General features: G+C 36.7%; 1 protein-coding gene across 1 annotated transcript in view; it reads right to left on the bottom strand.

Annotated features, from left to right (window-relative positions):
- Window positions 1–18,907, bottom strand: part of IRAG2 (inositol 1,4,5-triphosphate receptor associated 2) — a 135,361-nt gene that overhangs the window by 58,645 nt on the left and 57,809 nt on the right. Inside the window, exons 9-15 of the mRNA XM_013047815.2 lie at window positions 15,986–16,063; window positions 13,106–13,162; window positions 11,788–11,847; window positions 11,625–11,689; window positions 10,582–10,681; window positions 7,511–7,612; window positions 6,273–6,436 (exon numbers count right to left, since the gene is read on the bottom strand). Coding sequence (XP_012903269.2) covers window positions 6,273–6,436; window positions 7,511–7,612; window positions 10,582–10,681; window positions 11,625–11,689; window positions 11,788–11,847; window positions 13,106–13,162; window positions 15,986–16,063 — 626 coding nt within the window. The remainder of the gene's footprint in view (window positions 1–6,272; window positions 6,437–7,510; window positions 7,613–10,581; window positions 10,682–11,624; window positions 11,690–11,787; window positions 11,848–13,105; window positions 13,163–15,985; window positions 16,064–18,907) is intronic.

The following is an 18,907-nucleotide window of genomic DNA, read 5'->3' as shown; positions in this document are numbered from 1 at the left end:
AATAGGATGGAGATTCCACAAAATATTAAAAATATAATTACTATATGATCCAATAATTCCACTACTGGGTATTTACACAAAGAATACAAGAATGTTAATTTGAAAAGATACATGCACCCCTGTGCTTATTGTAGCATTATTGACAATAGCCAAATTATGGAAGCAACCTAAGTATCCACTGATTGATGAATGGATAAAGATGATGTGGTATAATATGTGTAAGAGTGTGTGTGCACATGTGTGTCTGATGGAATATTACTCAGCCATAAAAAATAAAATCTTGCCATTTGCAATAACATGGATGGATCCAGATGGTGTAAGGCTAAAGGGACAGAGGTCCATCAGAGAAAAACAAATGCCACTTATATATGGAATTTATGAAACAAAACAAATGAACAAAGGAAAAAGAGACAAACCCCCCCCCCCCAAATATTCTTAAATATGGAGAACTAATGATTACCAGGGGTGAGTGGAGGGATGGGTGAAATAGGTAGAGATTACAAACACACACATCATGGTGAGAACTGAGAAATGAATAGAATTATTGAATCCTATATTGTACACCCAAAGCTAATATAACATTGTATGTTAACTATAGTGGAATTAAAATTATAAAGATATATAATGGTTAATAATATGTTAAATAAAATTTTCTAATTTAAAAAACCAACTTAATTTTACTGATTTTTTTGTTTTTCTATTCTTTATTTCTCCTTTACTCTATTATTTCCTTCTGTGTGCTAATTTTGCAATTAGTTTGTTCTTTTTCTGATTTCTTGAGCTACAATGTTGGTTTGTTAATTTGAGATCTTCCTTCTTTTTTGATGTAGGCATTTGTCACTGCTAACTTCTCTCTCAGTATTGCTCTTGCTGCACGCCATTGGTTTTGGTATGTTGCTCTCAGTTTTGTCTCAGAATACTTTCTAATTTCCCTTTTAATTTCTTCTCTATGGTTTTTCAGCAGTGTGTTGTTTAATTTCTAAGTATTTGTGAATTTTCCAGTTTTCCATCTGCTATTGATTTCTAGTTCTATTCCATTGTGGTTAAAAAAAATACTTAGTATTATTTCCATCTTTTAAATTTGTTAAAACTTGTCTTATTAACTAACATATGATCCTGGAGTATGTTCCATGTGCACTTGAGAAAAATGTATGTTCTAGAGCTACAAGGTAGAATGTTCTGTATGTGTGTATTAGGTCCATCTGGTCTACAGTGTTCCAGTGTATTGTTTCCTTATTGACCTTATGTCTCAATGTTCTATCCATTATTGAAAGTCATATATTGAAGTCTCCTACCATTATATTGCTATTTCTTCCTTCTATTTTGTCAGTGTATGCTTTATATATTTAGGTACTCTGATATTGAGTGCATAAGTATTTATAATCATATCTTCCTAGTGAACTGGTCCTTTTATCCCTGTATAATGTCCTTTTGTCTCTTGTGACAATTTTTTATTTGAAGTCTATTTTCTCTGATATAGGTACACCCACCCTGACTCTCTTTTGGTTAGGTCAGGATTTGCCTGGAACAGCTTTTGGCCTCCCTTCACTTTCAACCTATGCATGTCCTTAACTCTGAAGTGAGTTTCTTGTAGACAGCATATAGTTGGTTCTTGTTTTTTTTTTTTTTTTTTTTAAAGATTTTTATTTATTTGACAGATCACAAGTAGGCAGAGAGGCAGGCAGAGAGAGGAGGAGGAGGCAGGCTCCCTGCTGAGCAGAGAGCCTGATGTGAGGCTTGATCCCCGGACCCTGGGATCACGACCTGAGCCGAAGGCAGAGGCTTTAACCACTGAGCCACCCAGGTGCCCCAATTGGTTCTTGTTTTTTACTCCATTGAGCCATTCTATGTCTTTTGATTAGAAAGTTTTATCTATTTACATTTAAAGTAATTGATAGAGAGGGATTTACTATGGCCATTTTTTTCATTGTTTTCTGTCCGTCCTGATGTCCTTTTGTTTCTATTTCCACCCTTCTTGTTTTCTTCCATGTTTCTTTTAATTAACATTTTTGACTCATTTTTCTTTTGTGTATTTCTATATGGATTTTCTTCATGGTTACCATGGGGCTTACATAAAACTTAAGTCTATTTTAAAGCTGATATCAATTTAACTTCAATCACATACAATAACTACACTTTTACTTCTCTACTTCTTCCACTTTGTTATTGATGTCACAATTTACAACTTGGTGTATAGTGTATCTTAACATATTTTTATAATAAACATATAATTTTTAAACTTTGATCCTAAATTAAAAGTGATTTGCCCATCACTTTTTTTTTCAATCAATTAATATTTATTATCTCATTTTGTTTCTGGGTTATCAGGAATCCAGAAGTGACTTGCTGGGAGGTTCTGACCAGGGTCTCATGCCCATCACTCTTACAGTATTACAGTATTCTGTATTTATCTATATATTTACCTTTACTAGCAAATTTTATACTTTAATATGTTTTCGTACTGTTGTTTAAAACCCTTTTGTTTCAATTTGAACTTCCTTTAGCAATTCTCCTAAGGCAGGTCTAGTGGTAGTAAACTCTTTCAGCTTTTGCTTATATGGGAAAGTCTTTATATCTCCATGATTTTCAAGAGACAGTTTGCTGAAAATAGTGTTCTTGGTTGGTAGTCTTTTGCTTTTAAGACTTTGAATGTATCATCCCACTTTCTCATGAATTACAAGGTTTCTGCTGAGAAATCCACTGATTGTCTCATGGTCCTTCCCTTGTACACCACAAAATTTCTCTTGCTGTTTTCAAAATTCTTCATTTTTTACTTTATTTTTTTTTTTAAGGTTTTATTTGTTTGAGAGTAAGAAAGCTACAGAGAGAACACGAGCCAGGGGCAAGTGCTCACCTGGACTCCTATTACACCGGTTCACCTAGGCTATTGAAATAGCTGTGGATGCCTGGGTGGCTCAGTGGGTTAAGGGTTTGCCTTCAGTTCTGGTCACGATTCCAAGGTCCTGGGATTGAACCCCACATCACACAGGGCTCCCTGCTCCGTGGGGAGCCTCTTTCTCCCTCTGCCTGCTTCTCCTCCTGCTTGTGCTCTTCTCTGTCAAATAAATAAAATCTTTAAAAAAAAAAGTTTCTAACTCAGTGGCTTTTTTTGACCATGACCCAGCAAATATTTTATATTTCAACAGGTACACACACACAGCTGAATATTTTTATGAAATATCACTCTTAGTATATGAAATACACTTTGATATTTTATATTTATTTTATTAAAATGACTCATAACCTGGTAAATTGATTTCAAGATCTCTTGTTGGTGATCTGTTATTGAAGAAACTCTTTTCACTGGTGTCACTGTTTGCACTTTCTCCCTCTATAGACAATCCTCTACCAGCAGCTAGAATAATCTTTCAAAATATGTCATGTTACTTTCCTGTTTACAACCCTTTGATTGCTTCCCATCTACTCAGAATAAAATCCCAATCCTGGGCACCTGGGTGGCTCAGCGGGTTAAGCCTCTGCCTTCAGCTCAGGTCATAATCTCAGGGTACTGGGATCAAGACCCACATCGGGCTCTCTGCTCGGCAGGGAACCTGCTTCCTCCTCTCTCTGCGGGCCTCTCTGCCTACTTGTGATCTCTCTCTGTCAAATAAATAAACAAAATCTTAAAAAAAAAAAAAATCCCAATTCCTAAGCATGAACTGTGAGGCAGTGACTCTAACACCTACCTATATCTCTAACATCATCCACTACCATTGCCTGGCACTCACTCCACCCCAGCCATGCTGCCCTCTTGCAGATGCTCAAGTATACCAAAGAGCTTAAAGCCTCAGGGCCTTTGTACTTGCTAATTCCTCTGTCTAGAACCCTTCCCAGATCATCTTTTAGCTCACTCTCTCACTTTACTTATAGGCCTTTCCTAGTCATTTTTCCTAAAATCAGCTTTCTGCCCCATCATTCTTGATCTTCTTATCCTCCTTTAATTTTTATATCACTTAACATTCCCTCACATTATATTATGTGCTTAAATATTAATTTGTTTACTATTTATGTCCCTTCATAGATACTAGTTTCATGGATGTGATTTTGGTCTCATTTAATTTTCTACTACCTAGGAGGGAAAAAACTGGCAAAGAGCTGGGACTTGAATGTTGCACAAATGACATTTTTTTTTTTCTCACTGAGACCTTCAAGAGCAGTTTTTTCTTTCACTGCCTCTCCTTGACTTAACTCAGTTCTTCCCATTCCTTAGCACTGGAGCCTATTTATCTTGCAACAAGAATGAAAGCCTTCTCCTTCTCAGAAAACAGCCCCTAAAAATTCAATAAATATTTCCTACCTCATCTAAATGTAGAATACTTATTCCCATACCCACAAAATATTCCATATATTTAGATCTATATAGATACACTTTTTAAGTAGGCTCTACACCCAGCATGGAGTCCTACATGCTGAACTACAGCAAGTAGAAGGAACTCTGAAGAAGGAACTCTCAACTCTGCACAGGGCTTGAACTCATGACCCTGAGGTCAAGACCTGAGCTGAGATCAAGAGTTGGACACTTAACCCACTGAGGCACCCAGGCACCCCACTCCACGCATATTCTTATTCCTAGTTAAAACTGATAACTAAATCATTTTGTGTGTAGCCACCAAATGGTTTTATCTGTCTTAAATTATATCTAAAAGGCAGGGGCTTAACAATCCTTACAGTGATGAGTGGTATTTTGCCCAATGCCAGGTTTTAATGAATATTTTATTCAGTTTTAACAAGCAGATGGTGGGGGATTAATAGTCGAAAGAACACAGGTTTTGAAGTTGCACAGATCTAGGGCTGCTCCCAGCTGTCACTTAATCTCTCTTGGGTAACCTTGGGTGAGTCACTGAACATCTCTGGAGATAAAAGTATGTCAAATTTTTAGCACTACCTCCAACACAGTGAGGTCTCAACAAATTGCACCTACTGTTACTTAATTGGGTGCTTGTGTGTCTTGTAGAATAATACAGAAGATTCACTTGTTCAGAAAGGAGTCTAGTGCAGGCTCCCCTCCAAATAGTTCCTTGTTGCTAACTAGCAGAATTTCAACACTCCCTTTTGTGGAGATGGCATCCATGTAAGGAAGCTGCATATCCACTTAACCCACACCTTTACCACTATGGGGAAGTCTAGGCTCCCTGCTTCTTAGGGAAAGCTCATGTTTTTGAGAGTTCCTTCTGGTATTAACTTGTCTCTGGTATGCAGGTTTCTTGGGGGGGGGCGGATAAAATAGTTTTTCTGGCTTTCTTCAAGCAACTTTTGTTTCTAACTACATTTTTAATTTTTTTTTAAGATTTTATTTACTTACTTGAGAAAGAAAGTGAGAGAGAATGAGAGAACATGAGGAGGAGGAAGGGCAGAGGGAGAAACAGATTCTCTGCTGAGCAGGGAGCCTGAAGTGGGACCTGATTCCAGGACTTGACCCTGAGACTCTGGGATCATGACCTGAGCTGCAGACACTTAACAGACTGAGGCACCCAGGTGCCCTAATTTTTTTTTTTAACTTTAATCAAATTCAATATACACCCATGTTCATTCACTCACTGAAAAAATATTACTTAAGCAAATGCTTAGTATGGTCCTAGCAGCTATATAAATACTGCTCAAGAAAAGATAAAATAGCTGTCCTTGTTTAATATGTTGTTTATAGAGTATACAAATTTTAAGAATTTCCCCATAAACATAAAAATTAAGGTTAGAGGAACAGTAAGATAGTAAATTATTTTACATTTAGAATCCTTTATTCTGATTTCTTTTCCTTGAGATTTAATTGACTAGTGCCTAATACAATATATTATATACTGAGGCAGAAAATGAAGCCCAGTGGGACAGAAGTCAATAGACTCAGCAAATTCTTCCATTGATAAATCACTTCCTATACTTTCCATTAATAACTTCCAGGTCTTAATCAATTCACTTTATATACTTATGCCTCAGTCCTCTGTAAAAGAACAAGATTTTACTAAATGATTTCTAAAAGTCCTTTCTTGTTAAAAGAATTCTATATTCTGTAATTCTAACTTCCTTTTTTAGTGAAAATAACTCATTATACAGGGTTTCCAGAAATTTTAAAGTTCAGTATTTGCAATTTTGAATATATAAGTCAATTTCACACTATTTCAGAATTCAAAATTATCAGACAAAATGCTCTCTTTGAAAAAGTATCATGTGAAATCAATGTATACAACTTGGAAAAAGTAAACTGAATGCTATATGGTACAATCACAAATGTGTCATATATATAAAACATTAGTTTCTTACATATAAATGATCATTACCTGGAAAGAAATTCTTCTCTGAAATACAAATATTCCATCCTGAATCTCTTCAAAATCTCTATTAATTTGACAAATTCTTTATCAAGAGATTCTTTGTGGTTTCCCAAGCTGTTCAGCATTAATATGCAAAGATTTAGTTTCTCCTCCATTATATACTTGAATTCCTGCAAGAAAATTACAAAAGAAACTCTGCTTTCCCACTGTTAAATATAAACAAATGACAGGCAAACAAAATGTTATGGTCATCCTGTCTCAATAGTATTCATGTTTATTAAACCCCCAAATTCTAATTGAACAGAAACCAATTCTCAATTGCCCCCAAATTGATTATTCTTTGACTGATTATCTCATTTTAACAAGTACATATTGGGTACTTGTTATGTGCCTAAAACTGACTTTTTTTTAAAAAATAAGTGGTCCCTGACCATTTATTTCATCAATCATCACAATTGGTTTAGAATAGGAGGAGATAAGGAGGTGCAATAAAAATCAGTTATTTGTTTATTAGCATGTTCAAAAGCAACTTTTTAAAAAGGGCTTGTTAAAGGGCTTGATATTAATATTCCAGAGTTCTCAGAGTTTGCTTCTTGCTTTAGCTTAATGTAGGAAGCTGATGGATGATAGAGGAAGTCAAGAAGTAGAGGTAAGTAATGGAAAAATAAAAGAAATTTCTTCATCTATGCTTCCTTTATAACAAAAAAATAACTAAGTTCTCATGTTCTCCCAATTTGGGGGATATTGGCAGAATTTCAAGAATAACATTCCTTTGCACAATAATCATTTTGTCAAATTTAGAGAATTTTAGTAGGTAAAGGAAAAATCCAAGCTTAGACTAACAATTTTCACAGGATTCAAATAAAATACTTTATTAAATCCTTTTTATTGTCTCTTTAACATATCACATGTCCTTACTCTCACTTTCTTCCTGACATTCACAGACACTTTTACCCTCTTATACAGTTGCTGTCACCCTCAAGTTCACACTTATTATCACCCTCGCCCACACTTATCCTAACCTTCAGTCACACGCACTTACCTTTACCCTCCCCCTCTCATTCTTATTCTAACCCACATGCACACACCCACGCGCATCCCCAGACATACCTTCCATAGACATCCACAGACGGAGATAGAAGACTACAGTAAAGTCTTAGAAATGGTACTGCATATAATAAGAATTACCTGTGCTAAAAAAGAAGAATAAAGCTGAGGAAAATCACAAAATATGAAACACTTACAGTAAGCTTGTTGTCCCACTTTTCTTTCACAGTAATTTCTGAATCAGTTTCCCACTGTAGAGTGCTACCCATGATGGTTTCAACTTTGGAAACTTCTTCACGCTGAAAAAAATTCCACATGTTCAACTAGGAATTCAGGTGAAAGGCATAGGCCATATATAAGAAGTAATTTAGACCTAAGGTCTATTATATAGACAGTGAAGACACCATACAGAATTCCTTCTCATTTAATGCCACCCCATGACTTTCCTTTATTCCAGGATGTCGCTATGTATAAATGTCCACTCTTGTAATTCCATATATGCTGAATACATACAGAAAGAATCGTTTTTCAAAACAAAATGTACCCACTTTCATTCCCCTCTCAAATAGTAGGAAACACGCATTTTTGTGGACTTTGCTTCACCCATTAAACTAAATACTACCTTCTGTATGTTAGGCACTGTGAAAGGGACTGGAAATACCAACATGAATATGTTCACTGCATTCTCTGACCATCTTGTTTCCAGTCAAAAATCAAAATGGAGTAAGAGGTACTAGCTACTAGCCAGAAAGAAACAGTTTACTAGATACCACGTCTTCTCTGATCCTACAGATTAGCCTATAGGAAAAATAAGCCCAAACAATTCATATCTAATGATCAACCTGACTGAGGTTGAACTGACAGAGCCAGAACTAGAAGTCAAGCTCAAGGTTTTAGGAAAATCTTCTCTTTTCATAGGAGTGATTTGGGTCTCGACAACAAACCATAGATCAGTTATCTGCAGATATTCCTAGCCAGTGACTCGCCACTGTACATAGGTTATACAATTCTGGCTTTTGAAGCATAGCTGTGAATTCTACTCCTTTTTATTCAAGTTTTCTCAGTAACAGCATTTCTTGGTCCATCATCATATCCAGAGATGACAAACTGATTAAACTGCACTGTTGGGGTGCCTGGGTGGCTCAGTGGGTTAGGCCTCTGCCTTTGGCTCGGGTCATGGTCTCAGGGTCCTGGGATCAAGCCCCGCATCAGGCTCTCTGCTCAGCGGGGAGCCTGCTTCCTCCTCCCTCTCTGCCTGCCTCTCTGCCTACTTGTCATCTCTGTCAAACAAATACATAAAATCTTTTAAAAAAAATAAAAAAATACACTTCACTGTCACTCAGTTTCATAATTGTTCTGAAACAATAATAAAATGTCCACAACTCTGTCATTCAAATAAAGAACAGTATTTTTATTTTATGAAAATGACGCTCATGAGTTAAACTGTCCCCATCAAAGAGTTCTAAGAAGACTTACAAAATCTTCGTACGTTACCAAACAATGGTTTACATTTCCTTTCTAGGGTGGATGCCACTTAACAATCATTCTTTTTTTTTTTTAAGATTGTGTTTATTTATTTGACAGACAGAGATCACAAGTAGGCAAAGAGGCAGGCAGAGAGAGAGATGGGGAAGCAGGCTCCACGCTGAGAGGAGAGCCCAATGCAGGACTCAATTCCAGAACCCTGGGATCATGAACTGAGCTGAAGGCAGAGGCTTTAACCCACTGAGCCATCCAGGCATCCCACATTTATTCATTCTTAAGGAAAAGCATTTATCCAATAGGTAACATTTACATATGGGTAGTATAAACTGCTATGGTTTTAATTTTATGAAAATAAGGGAATATAAAGAAATTCACAGAAAAAACAACTGTTGGGAAGGTGTTCAATATATCCCACTGATAAGAGATGGTTTCTTTGGTGTCTCCCTTCCTTTCATAAAAAACACTCTCAGATGATGTTTACCAAAGGCGATTTCTTATAGTTCTCTCAAAGCATCTGTCTCCTGTCATACTTTAGATATAGGACAACAGCACATTTAACTTTCTTTTTGTTGTCTATTGGAAAACATTTATAGACCTCTTATTTCTAGACTCCAATTAGAAGGCAAACTTCCTAATCCATTAATGGGATAAACCTCAGAGTCAGAACTTCGCCAGCTGCTTAACCCCTGTTCAGAAGTTTAGAACTTCACAAGCTGGCATCTTGACATCATTATTATCACAGAGGACGGCTGTGGCAGATTTGCCATCATTTCACTGAGTCTGGCAGTTTGGCTTGGTTTCAAAAACACAGTAAGATGATGAGTATTTGAAACAGAATGTCAGGAAAGCATAGCCCTCAGCAGAATGTCCAAGACTGCCTGAGACAGCTTTAGATGAAGGCAGCATATGTTGCCCCAGCATCCTTGGCAGGAGAAATTCAAACAGCATTTGCCCCAAAGACATTTTTCCTCTCCTTTCAAGGTCATATCACAGCTGTCAAGAGGAGGACATTCTGACATATCCATCGTCCACAGACATGGAGAGCCCATCAAAATGGCAAAAAGAAAGCAATTTGCTAATAAAGCATTTCCTAACATAACAAGCACAAACTGGAAAGCACACAGGCATGAAAATAAAGCATTGGGGGGGGGGATCCCCAACATTTCATTATCACAAAGGCTTTTGATTATTTCCTCCCATGTGTAAAAAACTGGTTCTACCTAACCAAGATTCAAGTAATAATTCACTTGCATTTTAAAATTAAACGAAAACATGAAAATTCTATTTTCTGTTTAGAATGCAATAATCAATACTGTTACATTGGGCTGCTACAATTACATTTTGGAGCAGAGAGATTTAATATTATTTCTAAGCATCTTTATTTTTGGCAGATACATTTGCTTTGGAGGTTTAGGAAAATGCTGAAAAATGGTTCATGGGGCTCCATTGTAACATTTTGGACCCCAGGCTGGGGATCAGCACAGGTACTTTCTCTTAAAATCAAGAATATAAAGATTTCTAAAGTCCGGATTCACTGAACACATGATCTTCTTCAATCTTAGTCTTGATCCTCATTATGGTTTTCAGCCATAGCTTGAAAAAGATAAAGGTCTTCCCACCCCAACCCCAGGCTAAGAGACCTTGGAATTGGATTCTAGAAATAATCAACAGATTCCTCAAAATGTCACAGGCACTCTTCAACAAGCTTGGGCCTTCACCTAATAGAGAGCTATTACATGTGGTCTCATTGTTTCAAGCTTTCCATTTGATGATAATTACCTACCTCTGCAGACTGGGCAAGAATGAGTTCACAATGTAAAGATTTTTCTTCTTCAGAGATGATTCTATTACACTCTCCACTAATATTCAACTGGATCCCATTTCTTGAAAAAACAAAAGCAATAGTCTAGTCTGGTTAGATGGGACTATAAGTCAGCAAAATGGGATTAATCACTAAACACAGTAGACCCTCATGTGTGCCAAGGTTTGTAGAAGATACTCTGCAAGAGAGAGAAATGACAGTCTGTCCTCCAGGAGCTACATAGATTAGTGACTGACTCTATGTGGTTGCAAACGAGTAGGACATGCCTTTTTTTTTTTAAGACCTGGAGCCAATAATTAAAAATTAAAAAGCTTCACTGAAAATCTAGAGTTCTGGCTTTTCTTTAAAAAATCAGAAGATACAGACAGCTACACTGGGTCCATATATATATATTTAAAGATTTACTTATTTGAGAGAGTGTGTGAGTGATTGAGCATGCACAAGTGGGGCTGGGGCAGAGGGAGAGGGAAAGAATTCCAAGTAGACTCCCTGCTGAGCTAGAACCCACAACCCCAAGATCATGACCTGATCTGAAATCAAGAGTCACATGCCCAACTGACTGAGCCACCCTGGGCCACTATACTTTTGATTAGATGGCCTTCATAGGGCTAATTCATTTTTCTCAGTTGTCACTCTCATAAGTATGTGGACTTACCCCAGTGATTTTAGTCCCTTTGGGATCTGTGTGGCTTCTGTAGATAACTGGGCTAGCATATTTTGCATATTCAAAACCAAACTATTATAAGGTGATGTGTGTTAAGAGATAGGAACAGCATGTCATGCATGCACTCGAGAGGTATTCTTAATTTCAAGGTAAGAGAAAAGCAAAGGAGAGTCATAGAAAACTTGAGGAGTTCTATTAGAGAAAAGCAGAGAAAATATCACTTATGAAAGTACAAAAGAAAAGAATGTGGCATGTTCAAAGAATCATATATAACTCAGCAGGCCAATAATGTGGAATGGAGATACATGAGAGAAGGCTGGTGGGAAGTTGCTCTACTTACATAATAAGCTCCTGTTGCAAATGTTGTAACTCATGAGTCAGTTTGTTTTTATCCCCTCGTAAATTCTGCAATCACATACAACATTAGGCTATATATTGTACTTAGTGGGGGATTTACATTTCAACAACCCTACCTTGCAAACTTTGAGATTATTATGGTATACCTCTATAATGGTTCCATATTCTATGATGGTTGACTTAAGTTCTTCAATACTTAGATCCTTCTGAAAAGTAGAAGAGAGAAGAACAAATAAAGGAGTCTACCAAATCATATTATGTAGACTACTAATCAGAGCCACAAAAGAAGTATAAATGCCCAAAGATGGTAAGACCTTCTACCAATATTATTATTTGAAAACCAAGCCAGTCTGTGTTTATGATTAAAAACACACAAAGTATGGAGCAGCAAGGCAGCTGTACCTAACTTGTGCCATTATGCTTGTATTTGTCTGGTTCAAAGAAATCAAACTCTGAAGGGTAATTCTTAAGTTCAAGTCAAAATTGTATTTATTATCATGACGCATTTAAGGAAAAAATTTAGTCTACTTGCAAATGAATTATTAAGGCATCCATTTTTATCCAGTTCAAGGGATAATCTGTAAAAATCACAGTGTGTAGGTCAATGTCTGACCTATAATTTTATCTCATGACTAGCATGGTATCTGACAAATGAGAAGTGCTCAATCAATACCTTAGAAACGTTGGGCATAAATGCAAAGTGGTGGGAAAACCTGAGTTATGGAGGAGGTGAGCAGCCACCACTACCATAATGTCACTGTATGGAGACAAAGAACACTCATGACAAAGAAAGTCAGTACAACATTCAGTAGCCTCGTCCATGTCCACAATTCATATGACTCCTTTGAAACTTGATGACATTCAGAGAAAGGAAAAGAGAAACATGGCTTTTTATTTACTTCACTGTCTTGGAATGTGGAAGTTTATTAACTTACACTGTGTCCTTCCTATGTCTCTTAAAGCCACCATAACCAGCATCTCTGTAGCCATAATATTTTGTTATCACATAGACAATGATCACAGAATATAAAGATAAGGAGAATATTATCTATCTACCTACCTACCTATCAAATCAATCAAACTAGGTAGAAAATCATTGGGGAATACATTCTTTTTTTCCCCCTAAGATAAATGACTGCACTTATTTGTGTTATTATGACTTAAAACTACATCACCATACCTAGCCAGTAACTGGTAAATTGGAAGACTGGTATTTATTACATAAATGGATGAATACCACCAGAATTTAGAGAGGCTATGTTAAGACTTATCCAAGGTGGAGAAGTCAGTATTCTTCACTCAGAAGAACATTTTTGTGAATGTTCTTATATAAAGGAAAGTCTTGCCACAGGATAGTAGAATCAGGTATTTTAATAGGGGTGAAGTTATTCAAATGCATATCCATTATGATTTAGGGAGAGTTAGGAAATGCCATGGAACTTCATATGAACGAATGGTACCAACCTTCCGCAAGCTTGCATCTTTATTAAGCAAAGTGTTCTCATATGTATGTAACTGCATCTGAAAAGAGATAAATTTAGGGAAGGTCATTGAGGCATTGCTTTGGTGAAATATAATGCCACGAAATTATTCCAATAGGGAGACATGTTTCTCAAGCACTTTTAATGGGCACGCATTTCCTACTTTATGAACAACTTCCTCATCAGCCTCCCAACAACCCGAGAGGCCAAGGTTGTTGCCCTCACTTTACCAGTGAGGAAATCAAAGCTCCACACTATTAGGAGACTTGCCCAATGTCACACACAGTAAGGGGCAGACCTGAGGATAGAATATGAATCTTCAGCTCTAGCTAAGTGCTCGTCCCACGAGTCTACCATTCATATAACAAGAAGACCAATTGAATATTTTATTTTTTTTCAAAAATGAAAATGTGATAGGATAGGAGCACAGAGTCCATGTGAACATATAAGAAGACTCTTCCTCTTGGATAACAAGTACTATAGAAACCCACAGATTATCTAGTAATATAACCTAGACTTGCCAAAATCTGATTAGCCAGATTGCAAGAAAAAAAAATACTCTTCCTCTTTAAAAAGCATAGCTTAAAAATGTTCAAGATGTGTGTGTATGTGTGTGTGTGTGTGTTTTTAGCAAAGTAAATATTAGAATTTATTCACACCAAAAGCAAGCTTGTTGGCAAAGGCTTCTAAATATTATATATAGGGTGCCTGAGTGGCTCAGTAGTTAAGCGTCTGCCTTTGGCTCAGGTCATGATCCCAGGGTCCTAGGATTGAGTCCCACATCGGGCTCCCTGCTCAGCGGGGAGCCTGCTTTTTCCACTCCTACTCCCTCTGCTTGTGTTCCTTCTCTATCAAATAAATAAATAAAATCTTTTTAAAAATTACATACACATACACACACACATACACACATAGTTGAATTGAAAACCTAGAAAAATAATCAGCATAGTCAGAAGTAGAACCATCATAAAATCATACATATTTGATGCCCCTTTATAGTTTTAAAGGTTTTTTCACATAATCATTTCATTTGAGTTTTTACCAAGTTTTGGGATTAGGTAGAAAATATCACAGCCATTTAGTAGATGAGATAATTGAGACTTAGAGAGGTTAACTACTTGTTTGAGGTCATACAGATTTTAAGTAGAGAGGACAGGATTTGAACCGAAGTCTTCTGATTCTTTCTACTACTTGTTCATGGCAGTTGTTTTCCAGAAAGAGTTATTCTTAAAATAAAATTAATTTGAATGTCTAAACTATGAGATATGTAAATATGTCCTAATATATGCATATGTATACACACACATACACATGGAACTTAGGTATCTGCTAGGAAACTTGAGAACTCCACATACGTACATGAAATTTAAGTACATCATTTCACACATACACTACAACAAAAAGTATTACTCAAAGAAACTATTAGATAATAAGTATGACAAAAATTCCTAAATTTATTAATATTCTTTAGTTTCCTAATAAGAATGTATGGAATATATAACAAAAATATACACTAAATATAGACTTCTTAGATGCAATATGGTTAAAAAATCATTTTTGTAGGCTATCATCCCTTAATTCAATGAAGGATAGATTTTTTTCTTCCCCCAATTCTCATTTTCTGCATTAAGAAGTCATAACAGCTGAATCTTTGCTGATTAAGGAATTTACAAAACCAGATACTCTTATATTAGAAATTGCCACTGCAATAAAAAATATAAATAGTTACAAGTGTTGGCAAGGATGTGGAGGGATCTGAGCCTTCATGTATAGCTGGTGGAAATATAAAATGGTACCAGGAGAGAGTGTGGAAGTTCCTAAAAAGGCACCTGGAGGCTCAGTCAGTTAAGCATCTAACTCTTGATTTTGGCTCTGGTCATGGTCTAAGGGTTGTGGGGTCAAGTCCTGTGTCAGGCTCCTCATTAGGCATGAAGCCTGCTTAGGATTCTCTGTCCATTTTCCTCTGTCCCTCACCCCACTCACATGTGCACACTCTTTCAAAAAAAAAAAAAAAAAGGTCAAACATAGAGATATTATATGACCCAGTAGTTCCACTCCTAAATATATACTTAAAAGAAAATATTGATCACCACAAAACCATATACACAAATTTCATAGCAGTATTATTCATAACAGTCAAAAAGTAGATACAGCCCTAATGCTCATCAACTGGAGAATTGATAAATAAAATGTGGTGTAGCCATACAATGACATATTATTTAATAATAAAAGGAAATAAGGTATTGATACATGCTATAACATGAATGAATTTTGAAAAACATTATACTTAGTGAGAGAAACCAATCACAAAACATAGAGTATATATGATTCCATTTATATGCAATGTCCAGAACAAGGAAATATGTATTATAGAGACAAAAATTCTCTGGTGTGGTTGTCTAGGGTTGGTGGGGAATGGGGAATGACTGCTAAAGGGATTCCTTTTGGGATGATAAAAATGTTTTCAAATTGGGGCACCCGGGTGGCTCAGTGGTTTGAGCCTCTGCCTTTGGCTTGGGTCATGGTCTCAGGGTCCTGGGACCGGGCCCCACATTGGGCTCTCTGCTCCACAGGGAGCCTGCTTCCTCTTGTCTCCTCTTATCACCTGTTTGGTGATAGTTGCATATAAAACCACTGACTTACATACTTTATGTGGATTAATTCAATGGTATGTGTATTATATATCAATAAAGCCATTACATTTTTAAAAAACTGCTTTATACACTGGAATTCTGACATTATAGGAACACAAATTTCAACTTTATAATCAAAGGTTATTTTGTTAATAAGTTACATACACCTTCATAAAGTAATATTGGTTTGACAAAAGAAGATATTTGACCAGTATTTGGAAACTGCTTACTTGATGCTCTGTCTCAGTTTTAGACAATTCCTCAATCTTCTTTTCCAATTTATATATATCCATTATGTTCTTAGTATTCTGACATAAAAGAAGATAATATTCTTAGATTTAGAAAAAAAATAAAAGAACAAAGTTCTTTTTCAGGAAGTGGTATTTTCATCATTAACATCACAATCTATTTTAAACTAAGGAACAAAACTTTAGATTTTATCCAAAAGTAACAAGGTCCTTTTATCATGACCATCTAGGAATACCCTTGGGAATCCCTTCTTATCCTCCGTGGCCCCTTGGCCATGCACACTGCAGTCACATCTTAACCTTCAAACTTGTCACTCCCAACAAGTGTGACCCCTCCATTATTTTAATTGCAAACATCTCATTCTTCAGCCACTTTCTCTTTCCAGATTACTTCTTTGAGAGCCAACAAACCTTCAGGCTCCACTGAAGCCTGCTTTGGTCCTACCACCTTCTCATTATCCTTCCCCCTTCCTGTGAACTCAGTCCCCTCTTTCCTACAGCTTAAATTCTTCCATGGTCAATCATTATAATACCTCTCTTCCACTTCCCCTCCATTCCCTGGCTTCCCCCCTGCCTACCTCTTCGTATTTGCTTACGTTCTGCTTGCCACCCACTCCATGACAGCACCATTCCAGATAAACATTGTTAAAGAAAAATACAAATGAACCAACAGGTCACACATTCAATTCATAATTTTTAACTTCAATGTTGACTGGTGATCATTTCACACAACCCTAGTCCATTCATGTGGCCACTGACTTAAATTAGGGAATTACGAATTACACCAACTTCCCCACCCTACTCCACCCACACATGTCAACTCTAGCTGACCATCTGGTTTGTAAATAAAGTTTTATTAGAACACAACCATGCCTGATTTTTTCATATTGTCTATGGCTGCTTTCATATGGCAATGGAACAAGTGAGTTACAACAAAGGCCTTTTAGCCAGGCAAGCCTAAAAATATCCACTATCAGGTCCTTTACAGAAAGTTTACCAACTCCCAGCCCATTTCATCCCTTCTCTCTCCTGGAACTTCCAATACTCCAACTTCCTCACTACCAGCTGATGACTTCGCTTTTATGTCATGGAGACCTTAGAAACCATCAGAAGAGTATTTCCATATCACCAGAACGTATTGTAAATACATTTGGATATGTTATAAAGCATTTGATGATCTAACACTTCTTTCCACCTCCACACTCCACACACACTGCCTCAGTCAGCCCCCGGTAAATTTATGCCTGCATGTTACAAGAGCTCGTAATTGGTCTCTCACTTCTTCTCTTGTCCCACTACAGTTGATTTTAAATGCAGCAGCCAGAGTTATCTTGTCAAAATAAAATTTAGATCACATTTCTCCTCAGCTCAAAACTGTCCAATGACTCCCATCTCAGTCAGTGGAAACAGCCAGAGTCCATGCACTGTCTAGATGAGATGCTGTCGGTCTGGTTCCCTGAAGCTCTACTATTCGTGCTTGTCACCTCTGCTCCAGCTACACATGCCTCACTGTGCCTCAGAAAGAGCAGGAAGGCTAAACCTGAGGGCTTAACAGCTTAGTTTCCTCTGCCTGGAACACTCCTTCACTGATCAACTTCCTTTTGTTCTGACCAAATGATTAACTTCCTAGGGCTACTTTTCCCAACCACTCTAGTTTATATTGCACTTTTCCACAATTCTGTTGTCTGCTTTTCTTTCCTCCATAGCACTAATCACCACCTAACACGCTAGTTCCTCATGGGCCTTTCTACGTGAGCTTATATCCTCAACATCTAGAAGAGCGCCTGGCTCACGAAGGTCTCCCAATTGGCTGTGTGTTGAATAAATGAATCAATAAATGAAAGAAACTATCCAAGCTATTGTGCTGTTACTCTTCACAGTGCATTAGATTTTAATCCCCTAAAGGAATCTCAGCTATTAGTGATATTTATGTGCTTTTTCTAATGCAAGTCAAGAGTTGCAATGCTCTCATGGTGAAGGGTTCCACATGTTCCTCCTTCTACCTCAGTTCTGTGTAATTTTTTGACACTAGTCAATCATCTTAAATACAAGGAGAAAAATATCTTACACTGAGAGCTTAACTGCAAGGCACTAGTTTTATGAAAACCTGGTCTTGTTGCTACACCACGTTTAACTCTAATGCAGAGTTTCTTGCCAATCTTTTAATTGTTCCTTTCCAACCCACTCTAAGAGTGCTTTAATGTCTAGTTGGCTCATGCACTTCATTACAGACTGTTCATCACAGCTTAATAAATACCCCTGATAAACTTATATAAAGCCCAATAAAAACTGTACATAAACTTGACATTAAAAAGGTACTTAGAATTTTCCTCCAAAATAGTAGCTTACAAGTAGCTCTGTTACCTGTTACTTCAATGCTTTAATGCTGTTGCTTAAAAAACTTAAGGCACAGAATTATTTCTTTAGACCTTTTACTAATATTTCCTAACGCATATGAAGTTCGTATGATTTACCAAATGGTTTCATATGCATTATTTTAATCTCCAAAGTAACTGTAGGGAATAGGTATTATTACCCCAAAAAGATAACTGGTTTTTCCAAAGTCAGACTTTCAGACCCAGTGACTAGGTCTTCGACTCAAGACTTTTCCCAGCAGTAGAATAATAATGGAAAATTAATAATGTCTACACTTTCCTTCTTAATTTATATTTATAAGGTTAATTTAATTTTATCTTAAATCTAAATTTCTTAAACCCCATTCTTCCGTGGATAATTACAAAGGTAATAATGCACTTCTTTTCAGACATAAAAGTCCTATCCGCTCTTCTTCACTTGTAATTTGAAAAAGCAACGTGGTCTTTGGTTCATAGGAGCCTGAATATTCACATGATTTCTAATTAATCCAGAGTCAGAACTCACGCCTGTATGATTTCCATATGTTTA

Source organism: Mustela putorius, unplaced genomic scaffold (genome assembly GCF_011764305.1).
Source record: "Mustela putorius furo isolate JIRA1106 unplaced genomic scaffold, ASM1176430v1.1 tig00537227_pilon_pilon_pilon, whole genome shotgun sequence".
Lineage (NCBI taxonomy): Eukaryota > Metazoa > Chordata > Mammalia > Carnivora > Mustelidae > Mustela > Mustela putorius.
The sequence above is the reverse complement of the archived record's forward strand: the minus strand, read 5'-3'. Positions and strand labels throughout refer to the sequence as shown.